Source organism: Enhydra lutris, unplaced genomic scaffold, assembly GCF_002288905.1.
Source record: "Enhydra lutris kenyoni isolate GAN:26980312 unplaced genomic scaffold, ASM228890v2 scaffoldscaffold1, whole genome shotgun sequence".
In the NCBI taxonomy this organism is placed as follows: domain Eukaryota; kingdom Metazoa; phylum Chordata; class Mammalia; order Carnivora; family Mustelidae; genus Enhydra; species Enhydra lutris.
Genome location: NW_019154085.1, coordinates 56,839,455 through 56,856,544, shown reverse-complemented (window position 1 = coordinate 56,856,544; position 17,090 = coordinate 56,839,455). Strand labels below are relative to the sequence as shown.

General features: G+C 38.2%; 1 protein-coding gene across 2 annotated transcripts in view; it reads left to right on the top strand.

Annotated features, from left to right (window-relative positions):
- Positions 1-11,477: 11,477 nt before the first annotated feature.
- LOC111142389 (WD repeat, sterile alpha motif and U-box domain containing 1) overlaps positions 11,478-17,090 on the top strand; it is a 44,958-nt gene continuing 39,345 nt past the window's right edge. The window contains exons 1-3 of one of the 2 annotated variants that reach the window (XM_022495444.1): positions 11,478-11,528; positions 13,774-14,195; positions 15,846-16,030. In XM_022495444.1, the coding sequence (XP_022351152.1) occupies positions 13,798-14,195; positions 15,846-16,030 (583 nt within the window). In that variant the 5' untranslated portion in view covers positions 11,478-11,528; positions 13,774-13,797. Of the gene's footprint in view, positions 11,529-11,845; positions 11,858-13,773; positions 14,196-15,845; positions 16,031-17,090 lie in introns of those variants that run through there. The other variant, XM_022495453.1, reaches the window with a different exon arrangement.

The window sequence follows — 17,090 nt, the reverse complement described above, 5'->3', positions numbered from 1 at the left end:
AATATCTATTTTTCATTTTTTTACTTTGTAGTTTATTTTTTAGTGAATGTATTTAATTTTATGAATTATTTATGATTAAACCACATCCAGAATCTTCGTTTTCTGTGAAAAGGAAGAACTAGAAAATTGCTTTAAATCTTGAAAATACAACAAGGAATGTTTTAAAATATAAAACAAAGCCAAGTTAAACTGTTTACACTGATGTGCTATAAAAGCACCAAAAATAAACTTTACTATAGAGTTACAAGTACATTTATATATATATAAATATATATATATATATATATGTTGCTGCATCACTTGTGTAGTTAAATTGTATTTCAAGACAGTGAAGAAAAATTGACATGTATATACTGTTCATTATTGTTTATATTAAGTCTTGTTTTAAATATGTATTATGTGTATATATTGTTTGGAGACATTATTGTTTATGCCTTAGAAGGACTGTAGCATTTTATTTTAGTCTGAAGGTAATTATAGCTATACAGCTTGTACAGTAATTATCCTCTACCAACACTGTGGCGTCTCCTTGATCTTGGTAGTGCCTGCCTTTGAAACAGGGTGTAGGGGATATTAGTTTTCCATTTTTCTATTTTGTTATATAATTTTAAGCCACCAGGGCCTAAATTAAAGTATAATCATTTGTATCCATGTGGAATAAAATTGTGACAATTTCCTACACACACAGTATTTTTTCATAGAAACATTTCCTTCCCATTTGCCTTGCCTCAGAAATAAATTTAACAAACATTTGTAACCACTGTGTTTTATCTACTGTGTGTTGTGGTGGCCTGTTGGAGGCAAATAGATCAGAATTTTTTTTGTACCTATGTAAGAGTACTTGAAGTTTTATTTAAAATCAAATGTTGTGGAAAAGGTAGCATTCTTTTTTTTAGGAGTGTTATTTTTCACTACTATGTGTGGCACGGATACAATAAAAGACTTTTACAAACTAGTTTTTTAGTTTTTCTTAATGAACCTGAATATATATTCTTTTCAAAAAGATAGTTAATTTAAATTTGATTTTTACAAAATCCTAAAGGAGGAGCAGCAGACTGTGTAGTTCAACGAACATTGGGCTGGGCGGAGGAGGGCGGTTTTAAGTCAAGTTTTGTGCCTTTCATTAGCGCCTGAGCCTCTCTGGACCACATTTTGTTGTTGTTTTCACATTTTCAATATGGAAATATTAGAATACATTTTAAAAGTCTTGTTCTGATATGAGAAATGTCTCAACTGGTAGACATGTAACCAATTGTCAGTAGTCAATAAGAAAAATTGATCATATAAATTTGGTAAGTCGTGAGCTACACGTTCAAGCCTTCATGAAATATGATTTGATGCCTTGCTGGGCTCTGAGGAATGAATCACTGGTGAACAAGACAGGCACAGGCCCTTCGTGGCGCTTACAGCCTTGTGGAGAAGTGGTCCTGAGAAGCCTTAAAGAATGGCTTTTAACAGTGAAGGGAGAATAGAAAAGTTTTGAAGAAAATATTCCTAACTTTAAAATGCTTCGAAGCCACCAAGTATTTTCCAAAATTTCTAGATTGTTTGTGGAGACTGATAGGAAAATCAGCTGTTATTATGTAAATATGTCAGTTTCTGTTAACCAAATACTACACTTATGCCTCAAGGGGCTCGTGCTTAATCAAAAAGACCATGTGGAGAAAAGAACAAGGTGGTGCTGTGAATAAAGTGTCTGGTTCTTGTGTTTATGGGTATGCCAGATGCTCCATGGGGAGTCTTCTTCATGGGGGTGTTGTGCCTTAGGGATGATACATGCTTACATTAATTTATATTAGATGGTATATAAGCAGCTTGATAATAATATGTCTGGTGTCTGAGGAGTTCATAAATGAGAAATAAAATACTTAAACACACAAAGCACAATTTTTCAAGAGTGATAATTTTCTTTTAACAATAAATAAGATATCTCTGGAAAAAGGAAAGCCTGGTCAGTATGGGCTCCTTGGCCCCATGTCTTCATTGCTACTCAGCAGGGATAGCTGCTCCAGAAGTGGGCATGATCAGAAAAGGGCAATTGGTCTAAGTAACAGTTGTTACTATACATTTGTGGATCATTTGTTAGGTGAATGACTCTTGCAGTCACAGTGCCCTGGGTTGGGTGTTTCTTCAACAAACCAGTATCATTGTTCTCTTCAAATTTAAAAAGTTTTCCTGACCCTCTGTTATCACACAATCCGAAGTAAAACACAACATACTTTAATTAAGATAAACTAGGCTTTAACCTGAACCTTCTCCATTTTAGTTTCAGTTGCTCTATAAATTATAAACCACTAGCTTGCCCTCACGATTACATTTAGAATATCGCTGAAGTAGTAACCAACCAGAATAACCAAACAGTGCACTACTATTAAACACAGAAAATAATCATCAGTTTGAAATAGTGTATAGAGTAATTTAATATTTATTTAACTGATAACCATAGTGAAAATTAAACAAGTAAAAACTTATCTATGGGTATACCTTGAACTCATAAGAACTAACTTACATAAATGCTTTTATCTAAGATGATCCCTTTTTCTTGTTTCAACCCAAAAATGAAATTTGTTAAAAGTACTAATTTAAATCAAAATTATGAAGGCTCTAATCTGTCCTCGGTACTTTATGTACCCCCTCTGTTCTCCTCTTTTCCATCACTTCTATCCTCATTTCCCTTTAAGGAAATTTCAAGTCCTGTTCATTTAGCCTCCCAGTAAACACCCTCAAGAAAATCTGGTATCAATCATTTACTCCTTCCGTAAATTTTTGTGGGCTACCTCTCTCAAGGTTATTTGTATCTTAAATATTTCCATTTGAGTAATGAAAGAAGTTTGTGTTCTGTTAAAAGAATTGCATTCCAATACGGAGACAAAGGAAGTATTTTTACAGAATCAAGGTTTTCCTTCTACAGGAATATGACTCAAAAAAAATACAGCACCAGGAAACTAGTAGAACCTTATCTACTAGAACAATTGCTTTAGTGAGATCTCTTAAACCTGCATGGGCTATACTACTACTCTATCTTAAAAAGAAAAAAAAGGGGCGCCTGGGTTGCTCAGTGGGTTAAAGCCTCTGCCTTCCGCTCAGGTCCTGGTCCCAGGGACCTGGGATGGGGGCCCCCCTGCATTGGCTCTCTGCTCAGCAGGGAGCCTGCTTCCTCCTCTCTCTCTGCCTGCCTCTCTACCTACTTGTGAACTCTCTCTCTGTCAAATAAGTAAATAAAATCTTCAAAAAAAACTTTTTTTAAACCTCAGCTATATAAAACTGAAGTAACCCCTCTCCTCAATTCATGTCACATTCTTCACGTTATTCTTGTAAAACCCTTATTTTTTTACTTCTTCACAGCAACTCTTCAATTTCCTTCCCCCACATACAAATATTTTTAATATATCTTTCCAGTTAACCCTTCTTGTATTTATTTAGCAACATATGTATCTTTACAAATATTGAGAAGAAATTTTTTAAAAAATTTATCAGTTGCATTATGTTACAAGTTTGTTTTTCCATTTCTTTTGAGTTGAAAAAATACTATGTAAATCCAGTTCATTACTTTTCACTGCTACAAGGCATTCCATCACAGGCATGTACCACATTTTACTTTCAAATTTCTCTTAAGAAAGAAAACCTGGGGTGCCTGGGTGGCTCAGTAGGTTGAGGCCTCTGCCTTAGGCTCAGGTCATGATCCCGGGGTCCTGGGATGGAGCCCTGCATCGGGCTCTCTGCTCAGCAGGGAGCCTGCTTACCCCTCTCCCTGCCTGCCTCTCTGCCTACTTGTGATCTCTATCTCTGTCAAATAAATAAATAAAATCTTTAAAAAAAAAAAAAGAATGAAAACTAAGGGGCACCTGAGTGGCTCAGTCAGTTAAGCATTTGGCTCTTGATTTTTTGCCTAAGGTCATGATCTCAGGGTCCTGGGATTAGGCCCCAGATCAGGCTCTGCGTTCAGTGGGGAGGGTCCTTGGAGATTCGCTGCTTCTCCCTCTGCCCCTACCCCCTGCTCACTCATGCTCTCTCTCAAATAAATAAACATTAAAAAAAAAAAAAAAGGAAAGAATGAAAACCTGAGTTGCTTGCAATTTCTTTTCACTGCAAATAATACTGCAGTGAATGTTGTCATACATATCCAAGGTGTTTCCAGAGGACCTTCATTTTCTGGTACGCATGCCCTTGTATAATCCTTTTCCACACTGTATCAGGCTTAGCCTGTGTGACCAACATCATGTGGCAGAGTGATAGCCTATGAATTCCCAGATTAGGTCATAAGATACATTTCCGCTTCCACCTTGTTTTCTTGGAACATTTGCTCTGGATAAACCAGCTACTGTGTTATGAGGACACTAGTGGCGCTCTGGAACAGCCAATAGCTAGCATCAACCTGCAAACCATATGACTGCTGCATCTTAGAAGTGGATCCTACAGCCCAAGTTAAACGCTCAATTGGCTGAAGCCCCAGCCAACATCTGGACTACAATTTCACGAAAGATCCTGAGCCAAAACTACCCAGCTAAGCCGCTCCTGGGGATTTTGTTGTTGTTGTTGTTGTTGTTGTTTAATTAAAGGATAGTTGACATATTAGTGTCAAGTGTACATCATAGTGATTTGATATTTTTATACAGTATGAAATGATCTGCACAATAAATGTAGCTACTATCTGCCATGATACAAAGTTATAATATTATTGATTATATTCCCTATGCTGTACATTACATCCCCATGACTTTATTTTATAACTGGAAGTTCGTACCTCTTGACCCCTTTCACCTATTTCAGCCTCCCCAACCCCTCTCTCCTCTGGTAACAGTGTGTTTCCTGTATCTATGAATCTGTTTCTGTTTTGTTTTTCCACATAAAAGTAAAATCATATGGTATTTGTCTTTCTTTGCCTGATTTATTTCACTTAGCATAATGCTCTCTGTGTCCATCTGTGTTGTCACAAATGGCAAGATTTCATTGTTTTTTATGGCTAAGTAATACTTGTGTGTGCCTTATCTTTTTTATCCATTCATCTGTTGACAGACACTTGAGTAGCTACCATATCTTGGCTATTGTTACAACGAACATAGGGGTACATATATCTCTTCAAATTGGTGTTTTTATTTTCTTCAAATAAGTACCCAGAAATAGAATTGCTGGATCGTGTTGTGGGTTTTAATTTTTTTTAAGAACTTCCCTACCGTTTTCCATAGGGGATGCACCAATTCATATTCCCAACGGTATACAAGGGTTCCCTTTTCTCCACATCCTGGCCAATACTTTGTCTTTTTGATAATAGCCAATCTAACCATTGTCAGGTAATATCTCATTGTTTTGATTTGCATTTCCCTGATGATAAGTGATGTTGAGTACTTTTCATGTGGCTATTGGCCATCTATATGTCTTCTTTGGAAAAAATCTTTTTTTTTTTTTTTTTGCATTCTGTTGTGTGAATTCTTCATATATTTTGGATATTAACCCCCTTTTTGGATGTATGACTTGCAAATATCTTCTCCCATGCAATAGGTTGCCTTTTTGTTTTGTTAGTGATTTCCTTCACTATGCAAAAGCTTTTTATTTTATGGAATCCTATTTGTTTATTTTAACTTTTGTTGCCCTTGCCTGAAGAGACCGGTCCAATAAGATATTGCAAGATCGATGTTAGAGAGCTATGTTTTCATCTAGAAGTTTTATGGTTTCAGGTCTTATATTCCAGTCTTTAATCCATTTTGAATTTATTTTTATATATGGCATAGATAATGGTCCACTTTCATTCTTTTGCACCTAGTTGTCTAGTTTTCCCAAAACCATGTATTGAAGAGACTATCTTCCCCATTTTGTATTCTCTCCTCCTTGGTCATAAATTAATTGACCATATATGCATGGGTTTATTTTTTGGGCCCTCCAGTCAATTCCACTGATCTAAATGTTTGCTTTTGTGCCAGTACTGTACTATTTTGATTACCATCACTTTGGATTATACCTTGAATTCCAGAAGCATGATGCCTTCAGCTCTTTGTTCTTCTTTCTCAAGATTGTTTTGGCTATTCCAGGTCTTTGTGTTTCTAAACACATTTTCAGCTTGTTCTATTTCTGTGAAAAATGCCATTGGTATTTTGACTAGGATTGACTGAACCTGTAGATTGCTTTATATGCTATGGACATTTTAACAATATTAATTCTTCCAATCCACAATCATGGAATATCTTATCTTTCCATTTATTTGTGTCTTTCATCAATACAATATTTGTAGTATTTGGTTTCCAGGTTTTTCACCTTTGTCAAATTTCTTCCTAGGTATTTTATTCTTTTTGATGCAATTTTGTTTTGTTTCGTTTTGTTTTTTAGATTTTTATTTATTTGACAGACAGAGATCACAAGTAGGCAGAGGGGCAGTCAGAGAGAGGAGGAAGCAGGCCTCCTGCTGAGCAGAGAGCCCGATGCGGGGCTCGATCCCAGGACCCTGGGATCATGACCTGAGCCGAAGGCAGAGGCTTTAACCCACTGAGCCACCCAGGCGCCCCTTTTTGATGCAATTGTAAATAGGATTATTTTCTTAATTTTTGTTTGATAGCTCATTATTAGTATGTAGCAATGGAACTGATTTCTATATGTTACTGAATTATTGACTCACAGAAACTATGATATAATAAATATTGTTGTTTTAAGTCACTTGGTTTTGAGTAATTTGTTACACAGCAATAGAAAACAAACTGTGTGATAAAAGTTTCTCTAGGATGTACACAGGTTAGGCATATGCACACGTTCTGTGCTGTTACCATACTGCTCTCCAGATGATTGCACCAATCTACACACCTACCAGCAGTGAAAAAGGATTCTTTTTCCCTACCTCCCAATGAGTGTTCAATATTTGTATTGTTTTTCACTAACAATTTATTACGGATTTTAGAATTTGAATACCATGTTTTGAAAAGTATCAAGCAATTTATCTTCTCATATTAGCAGCTTCAAGTTTGATGCGCATTTTGTGTTTGTTTGTTTTTTTAATGTACATGTCATTTCTAACCCTATCTGCTTTCTAGGGACTGTAAAAACTGCACCCAATTTTATTTTCAGCCAGCGATATTCAGGAGATGAAACATTTGTGTTTGCTCTAGTTAGCTGGAAGCACTGATACTGCGAAGGAAAAAGCTCAGGTATATGCAGGTGAATAGAAGATATTGAGAATTCTCAGGTATTGCTGGGACTTGCGTAGATTTATGAGTTACTATAGCAAAAGTAGTGCTTGGAAGTGTGGTGGGTAAGGAGTTGGCTAAATACAGGGTTAAAGGAAAAGCTAATTTGGATCCTCTGGACCTTCATTGGAAGAGAATTTTGCACCTTAGCATTTAAATCAAGGGGGAAGGCAGGAGCACTTGGGTGTCTCAGTTGGTTAAACAGCTGACTCTTGATTTCAGTTCAGGTCATGATCTCAGGGTTGTGAGATGTAGCTCCAAGGTAGGGCTCTGCACTCAGCAGGGAGTCTGCTTGAGATTCTCTCTCCCTCTCCCTTGTCCTTCCTCCCACTCTCTCTCTAATAAATAGGTAAATCTTTAAAAAAAAGATAAATCAAGGGGGAAGCAATACCAAAATTAGTATCTGAGATCTGTTTGTTATTTCTCTACCTCGACCATACATGTGAAAATCATTCGGGTTGTTGTCTTTGGATGACTAAATAAAAGTGTTATGAGGTATAAGTTATATGTAGTTCATTCTTGAACTTTTTCTTATTTCTTAAGATTTATTTATTTGATAAAGAGAGAGAGCATGCACGCACTCAAACGAGCAGGGGGAAGGGGCAGAGGGAGAGAGAATCCTTAAGCAGATTCCTTGCTGATCAAGGAGCCTGATGTGGGCTCAATGCCATGACCCTGAGATCATGACCTGAGACAAGATCAAGGGTTGGTCTCTTAACTGACTGAGCCACCCAGGTGCCCCCATTATTAACTTTAAAAAAAAGATTTTAATTAAATTTTAAACTAAGTATCAAGCTTGATTTCTAAGGGTACTCTAATCCTCCCCAAACAGAATCCTTACCATGTCCTTTAATGAAAAAACAGCCCTAATAATCATGGTAGTAGATATCAAAGAATATGGTGAATCTTGAGGGAGAATTCGGTAGTGAATGATAGAGGCCTAAGGCTTAGAGCCAACTGGGAATATATCTTGGGTTCTGAAGTGAAAAGAAAGCTCAGTGAGTTCATTAGATCACCAAAGGATAATGAGGCATTATTATAATGAGGCATACAACATAGGTTTGTATGGAAACAGTATAATGTTTTGAGAGGCTGTATACTTATTCTAGGGATTCCTCCAATTCTTTTTTTTTTTTTAAGATTTTTATTTATTTATTTGACAGATAGAGATCACAGGTAGGCAGCGAGACAGGCAGAGAGAGAGAGGAGGAAGCAGGTTCCCTGCTGAGCAGAGAGCCTGATGCGGGGCTCGATCCCAGGACCCTGGGATCATGACCTGAGCCGAAGGCAGAGGCTTTAACCCACTGAGCCACCCAGGCGCCCCAAGGGATTCCTCCAATTCTTAAAATATGTTTACAACTCCTTTTTAAATATTGCTTTTAGCATTTGTAATACACTTTTCTGAATATTTTCATTATAGCAAATCTCAATTCTTTTTAGTATAAGAATGACTTTTTAAAAACAGATTCTATTCAGCCATTCAAAACTATCATGTGAGGGCATGCTCTCTCTCTCTAATAAAAAAGTCTTAAAAAAAAGACCTAACCAAGTATGGTAAATTTAGCTGGTAAATATTAACTGGTGAATATACTGAATAACGCTATTTAAGAAGGATTAAAGATTGAGGCATAACAATTGAGATGTGGCTTACTTTAACATCTATTGAGTTAAATAGCTTTCTATTATATAGATATTTTCCACATGGAAAATACTTTAATGTATGCAGTAGCTGTCTTGTCTCCTGATTTCCTTCCACCTACTCTAGTAGATGTTGGTTGACCATATGCTTCAGGGGAAAGTGGGTCCTTTTCCAGCTTCAGGAGGGTAAATCTTAATTAATGGCAATTCCATTACTCTTGAAAGTGATTGCTTAACATATGGCATGTGATACAATTCTGAGCAGTTACACATGAGACAAAAGCTGCTGCGGGGCTTCTGAAGAATTGTCCCCAGGAGAACTGTCCAAAAGGGACATCAGTGTCTGTCATACTTTCTTTTTTTTTTTTTTTAAGATTTTATTTATTTATTTGACAGACAAATCACAAGGAGGCAGAGAGGCAGTCAGAGAGAGAGGGGGAAGCAGACTCCCCGCTGAGCAGAGAGCCTGATGCGGGGCTCAATTTCAGGACCCTGAGACCATGACTGGAGCCGAAGGCAGAGGCACCAACCCACTGAGCCACCCAGGTGCCCATGTCATACTTTCTTGTGTAATAAAAAAAACATGAAACTTGGGGTGCCTTGGTGGCTTAGTTGGTCAAGCATCTGCCTTCAGCTCAAGTCATGATCCCAGGGTCCTGGGATGGAGCCCCGCTTCAGGCTCCCTTCTCTAAGGGGAGTCTGCTTCTCCCTGTCCCACTTCCTCTCCCCCAGCTGATGTTATTACAAAGAACAATTGGAAAGTAAAGATAAAATAGGATTAATTATTGACCACAGTTATATAATTTTTTCACAGTTATATAATTAAAGCAAAGAATGCATAAAATATGAATCTTTAAGATTCTAAGTTCAAGTTCCAACTATTTTGATACTCTATCTGTTGTGTAAAATAAGATAACCAGCTCACTTATGTGATCAAAGATCTCTACACATTCTTAAAATGTTTCTCTACTATATTGGCAAGATATTTTAATTATCATCTCATGAATTGCAAATCCATAGACTAGAGACCAGCCACAAGAAGGCTTCTCTCTAAACTTGCCTTTCCCTGAAACCATACGGGCCTAGAGGTCTCTGGGCTAAAAGACTGGCATGTGTAGGCAGAGTTACTTTTACATAGTTTACTTATTACAATATTATAACAAATTATACAAATTTGCTCATCAAATTAGTGAAGATAAAATAAATATTATCAAGTCTGTCAAGAATGAAGAGAGACAGGTACAACCATATGTTGTGCAAACCATACAACCCCTCTGAAAAGCAATGCGGCAGTAATTATTAGGAATTTTTACACCCTTATGTCCAGTAATTCCATTTCTATTTTTAAAAAATTTTTAAAAAGATTTATTTATTTCACAAGTAGGCAAAGAGGCAGGCAGAGAGAGAGGGGGAAGCAGGCTCCCCGCTGAGCAGAGAGCCCGATGCCAGACTCGATCAAAGGACCCTGAGACCATGACCTGAGCTGAAGGTAAAGGCTTAACCCACTGAGCCACCCAGGCGCCCCTCCATTTCTATTTAACAATTTAATTAGTAAATGTTCATGAATGTGGATAAAGATTTATGTACAAAGCCATCTAATCCAGTATTATTTATAATCACAAAAATATGTAAAAAACCATCCAACGGGGAAAATGTTAACTAAATTATGGTATGATTCTGGAAGTGTGGATTTATGCAGGGAATAATGAAGCTACTGGAGAAATCTCAGACATGGAAAATACTCAGGATGTAAGTTTAAGTTTAAAAAGACAGTTCGCAGGGCTTTTTTGTAAAATTATTGGTATCTATTTGAGTGAAAGACTAAAAGGAAATATTACCTCTGAGTGGGCTTTTTAAGTGTAGTTGGCATACAACGTTATATTAGTTCCAGTTATTCACACAATGATTCAACATTTATATACATTTTGAAGTGATCACCATAAATCTAGCTACCATACAAATTTGTCACATATTTTAACTATATTCCCTATGCTGTACATTGTCTCCCCGCGTTTTATTTCATAGCTGGAAATTTTAATCTTTTAATCCCCTTCCCCTATTTTGCCCATGCCCCACCTTTGGCAACCACCTGCTTGTTTTCTGTACCTGGGAATTGGTTTCTGTCCAGTGAAAAGGGCTCTGGGGCTCAGGGGTGAGCGGACCGCCCTGAAGAGAGATGGGAAACCTTAGCACAAAGATGGCAGAAAACACCAGATTATGGACGGCTGAGGGTAGAGCTAGCCTGAACAGAAAAGGGCAATCATGGAGGCTAGAGAACAGAATCCAGGGGAGAAATACCAGAGAGGAAGGAGAATCAAAAAACCCTGAGCTGCAATAACCAGAGAGTGGATACAATGTCACCTTTAAAACCATATTTCAGGCACTTGCTGAGCCTTGGGACTTCAGCTTCCCCAGCTGGGAAAAAACTGCGAATAAACGCTCTTCCCAAAACCGAACTCAGGTCGATCTAAGGCCAGTACTAAGAGACACCCGCCGCTGAGGGTGGGAGGCCACGCATGCGCCCTGGAGCGAGGCGTGTCCGGGGGGCGGGGCCTGTTTTCTTTCTTGCGGGTTTCCGCGGTTGCCAGCCCCGCCCGCCTCACCTGCGCGTCACGTGGTCCTCGCGCGCCTGGGGGCACCTGAGGGTGGATCCCGCGCGGCTTGGGTCTTGGAGGTGGACGTGGCCGCGTCCGTGCGCCGGTTGAGCAGCGGCGGCGGCAGGTGGGAAAGCACGGCTAGGCTCAGCTCGCGGAGCCTCCCTACTCGGGGTCTGGTTCTCGAAGTCTGGTTCGAAGCGCGCGACGGGGGCCGGCCAGAACTAGGAGGGGAGCGGGGCGCGGTGATGCGCCCAGGGCCGGGGCCCAGAGCCCTGGGCGGCCCTGCGGGCGTTGCGTGGATACTCCAGCTGGGCCGAATCGGATGCCGCCGCCCCGGAAGGCCCGGCTCCCCGGCAACTGTCCGTCCGCCTGCCCCGGTGGCTCAGTTCGCTGAGGGCCGGCCGACTATAAGAGTGGGGTACACTGCACGCGGGGGTCACTGCGTGCGGGGGAGTAAGTCGCGGGGCTTTATGTTGGAAGATTTGGGGCACATTTCCGGTTTGCTTTGGATTAAATAGGGATGAGTGTGTTGACAACTGGCGAGTTGACCAGCCTAGGGACTGACTCTTCGGCCTGACGGCTCAGTGGATGGACGCTCGCACCCCGACGAGGCAGGTGGTGTTAGGCGTGAGAGTGCTTTTCAAACAGACTTTGATTAAGTGATTATGTGTCTATTTTACCATCTGTTTGGTCTGGAACTGCAAAGGGAGCTGAGTGCCACAGGGGTGTGGAAGCCGAAGTTTGTTTGCAAGATTACCTAGTGTCTTTGCACAGTTGGGATTTGGGAGTTCTTCAAAAAGACCTCATGATCTTGCTTGTTTTCCGTGCGGTAATACAGGTGACAATCCACGAGGACATTTTGTGGGTTTTTTTTGTTTGTTTTGTTTTATCTTGGCTTGTTTTTTAGACGTTGTTGAGGTTTGTTTGGGGAAAAAAACGCTGAAGTTTTGGGATACAATGAATATAGTTGTCTTCCATGTATTTGTAAAGAATTCTGCAAATAACAATGCAACAAGGGATTGCGAATTACAATCTAAGGGTATAACTCTTCCTTCAGACCTGATTATTTTTTCGTTTTGCATTATTTTCCACTGCTGAATTTTCTATTTTTAGTATTGGTAGCTTTATTTTAAATTTTCCAATTTTATATTGTGTTCATATATGATAGAGGTGGAATTCAAGTGGGTTTGGAAAAAAATCAACAAATATTTATTTGAGCATATTAGGTTCTGACACTGTTTTATGTGCTATGGATAAAGAAATGAGCAAGATGGACAAGATCTCCACTCCTTTGGAATTTACATCCTCGTGGTGGAGAGACAACAATTACATCCTTCGTGGTAATTGCTACACTGAGGATTGAAACAGTAATATGTTAGCCTGGAAGGTGGCTGTTTTAGACTGGGAAACCCTCTCTGAGGAGAGACACTGGAGTTGAGATCTGAATGAAAAATAGGATCCCAAAAGCAAAGGGAAGAGAATTTCAGCCTGAGGAAACAGCCTTGTCAAGATCTAAGAATCCATTTGACCAGGCAGGCTGGAAGGAAATGAGGGAAAGGGAAAGGGTCAGGACTTGAGATCTGAGAAGTAGGTGGCGAAGAGCCAGATACATACAGTATTTTGTAAGCTTTGAGGAAGGGTTTGGATTTTAATCTAAATTCTTAAATTTGTTCTTAAGTTTAGTTTGGCTACGTTCATTTTTTTGCCACTCTTTCTCTTTGGTTTCCTTCTCTTGGTGTCCTTGGATTTATTAAATTAGTTCTTCACCTCAAATCTTTTCTATCATTTTATTCGTTATCAGACAAGGTGGCACACCAGGACATAGGAGCTTGCAGCACTGCCACTGAAATTTTGAATGAAACCATTTCTTAGTTTTTATGAGTGAAAGGTACAGTTAATGCATCTGAAAGGCAGAGCTGTCTCCTTGGCTCCATTCTGTGAAAGGAGCTGCTGAGACAGTTTTTTAAGAGTGGAAAATCTTTTTGAGTTGGGATTAGCAGATCTGGAGTGAGACATTTTTGAGAAATAATTAGTTAAGGGAAGGGCTTCAGAGGTGAAATAAACACCCAGTGTTTTGGATGTTCAGTGTCAAATCAGTTTGACGTTATTTGACAGCGTTCTTTCTCAGGAGTTAATTGAAATTTATTGGTGTGTCAGGTGTGACTGTGATTATCGTTAGAGTTTATGGTCTTATCGGTGTTTTCTCTCCAAATTATTCTTATTTCAGGTACAATAGTTTGTCCTTTAAAAATATGAATGTAGGAGCTTTCACTGAGCAAATCCTTAAATTGATTTTGACTCTTTTCTACGGATTTGAGTTGCATTTATTTGACTCTAAAGATGAAGTAACCTTTATTTAAAAATTGCAGGACATCTTACTTCGAATAAAGAATATGGTGAAACTAATTCACACCTTAGCCGACCACGGTGATGATGTCAACTGCTGTGCGTTCTCCTCTTCCCTCTTGGCTACTTGCTCTTTGGACAAAACAATTCGCCTGTACTCCCTAAGTGACTTTACCGAGCTGCCCCACTCGCCATTGAAGTTTCACACCTATGCTGTCCACTGCTGCTGTTTCTCCCCTTCAGGCCACGTTTTGGCTTCCTGTTCAACAGACGGTACCACTGTCCTATGGAATACTCAGAATGGGGAGACTTTGGCAGTGATGGAACAGCCCACTGGTAGCCCCGTGAGGGTTTGCCAGTTTTCCCCAGACTCCACTTGTTTGGTATCAGGTGCAGCTGACGGAACAGTTGTTTTATGGAACGCCCAGTCATACAAGTTATATAGGTATGAATATTTAAACCCTTTCCGTTTTTAACCCTATTAACAAGTTTGCCAAGGAAGAAAGAAAGAAAGAAAGAGAAAGAAAGAGAGAAATATTTTGATGACTTTAAGGACCAGATAATTTTCCGAAATCGCAAGGAAAGGCATTTTGACCTGTCTTCTGAAGGTCATAAAAACAAATGTTTTTATGGTTTTTGTAGTAGATTTGCTTAGCCCTGAGAGTTTTAAATCTCCAATCTTTCTCTTGTAAAATACACGTTAATCTTGTTAGACTTTTATGGATTTTTACTTTAAGAGCTAGATGAAGAAAACAGTCTTTTGAATAAGATTCAGTAATTTTAGGATTTATTTTTGTCACTTGTGACTCAAGCATTTGCAGTAATAGAGTAATGGTAGGTAAGTCTCTCCTGAGAAACACAGCTGTTTCCTGACTGGGATTCTACCTAGGGAAATGATCAACCCCAGAAAAAGGAACCTTGTGATTAGTGTGGTGTTGTCATTAAAACAAAGCAAAACAAAAAACCACCTGAAAAACTCCTTTTAGACGAAAATACATCAATTAATTTAAACTGGTAATGTTCTGTTGCAACTTGCCAACATGAAATCTATGTACTTTTATGACTATTATGGTGAGCTATATACCACATAAAGTTGACCATTTTAATAATTTTTAAGTGTACAGTTCAGTGACATTAAGTACATTAAACACCATAAACTTTTAAATGTTACCAAGTGAAATAGCCCAATACACTTTCTCCTGTCCTTAGATCATTCAGAGCACAACTGTTGCTCATCAGAATTAGGTCTGTGGGTTGAAGAAGGTGATGTGTTTTAAGTGGCGTTAATGAACCATTTAAAGAGACAGCTCAGAAAGAAGAAATCGTTCAAGTTTTTTTATATGAATGAAATATAGCTGTCAACTAAGAAATTTTCTTTTTCACTTATCAGGTGTTGAATTCTGCCTCTCTGCCATTACTTCCCTAATGTATGCTGCTGTAAAAAGATAACACTGCAGTAGCACTGGATGGGACCCTGCACTAATTGTTAGGCTTTTACCAATTTATTTTTCCTAATTGAGAAAATTAAAATTAATACTGTCAGCACATTGCCTCCTTATCTTCCCAAGATAATTTTAACTTGTTCACAGCATTTTCTTTTCATAAAGAATTTATATTTCTAGTTTATATTTATTTTATATTTGAAGGTTATGCTTCTTGGTGATTTTAATACAAAAGTTGAAAGTACTTTTGACCTAATAACATGTTTTCCAATAAAAGTAGTTTTTTTAAAAATGTATAACTTTAGTTGATATTTTGGTTGTCAGAGCTTTTTTTGTTAGGTTTCATAGATTTTAATGCGTTCATACAGACTTGCCATATGGAAAAACATGAAGCTACATGGACTTTGGTTTGGATCTATATAGCTTAGGCTTGAATACATTACTCAAGATAATGTTTAAACCTGTTTTTTGGAAAAGCATGTCTTAGTTCATAGCATATGATATTTCTATAGACATCTGTTGCCCTTTCTAGTTCTCTATTAGCCATTTTTCCTGTTTTTACTATAGTAAGCTGCTGTTAAAAATTGTAATATAAAGTAAGAGATATTCCAAAATAAATGAAACCCCCTGCCCTTTTTTTGGTTTTATTTCAGATGCGGTAGTGTTAAAGATGGCTCCTTGGTGGCCTGTGCATTTTCTCCGAATGGAAACCTCTTTGTCACTGGCTCCTCATGTGGAGATTTAACAGTGTGGGATGATAAAATGAGGTGTCTACATAGTGAAAAAGCACACGATCTTGGAATTACCTGCTGTGATTTTTCTTCACAGCCATTTACTGGTTAGTTATTTTAATCTTTAAAGCGCTAGTAGTTCCCATTTGTAATTTGTGTACGACTTTTAATTCTTTTATTCATTTTCATTTCATCTTTAATAAATGAGAAGTCCTTTTAATTCATTCCTATTGAGGAATCATTCTTGTTCTTTATTTGATTAAAATGAAATCATGAAATATCATAAGGGAAAATCAGGTTATTTATACATTGGGGAATGACTCAACTTTGTATAGTAGATCTGGATTCCTTAAATATGGTAATTTAGAGGACCTCACCCTATTGATTGTGCTGTGGATTTTTAAAATACGGTATATTGATCTTCAAAGAGAAATGTGAAATTAAAAAATTGGAAACAGAAGCTAAATTTTCAGTTTACTAATTTAATCTTCCAAAAGCTAAATTTATAAAATAAGATGTTTGACAACACAATTAGCTTTTATTTTTTTTATTATTTTTTTTTAAAGATTTTATTTATTTATTTGACAGAGAGAAATCACAAGCAGGCAGAGAGGCAGGCAGAGAGAGAGGAGGAAGCAGGCTCCCTGCTGAGCAGAGAGCCGGATGCGGGGCTCGATTCCAGGACCCTGAGATCATGACCTGAGCCAAAGGCAGCGGCTTAACCCACTGAGCCACCCAGGCGCCCCCACAATTAGCTTTTAAAAGAAGAAATACAAGCTACTGAATATAGATAGACTCTTGTTTTAAATAGAGAACGGTGAATTGGGAAGCTCTCTTCTATTTCATCCTGTGTGGTAGGATGAAGTTCAGCTTTTGTTGCCTCAAGTCCTAGTCCACCACCAGTTCTATCCTATTAGCAATATAATTTGAGCTACATTGTAGATTTAAGACTTTTTAGTCGTAGGTGAAATTAATTTTCATGATAAAATTTTACTCATCTATAAAATATTTCAATAATTGATAGTAACACATAAGGTATTTCACTATTTTTGATACTAGGTTTTTGAAATCTGGTGTGTATATTATGTCACATTTAAATTTGTCCTAGCCATATTTCAAGTGTCCAGTAGCCACATGTGGCTAGTGACTACCTTACTGGACAGCTCA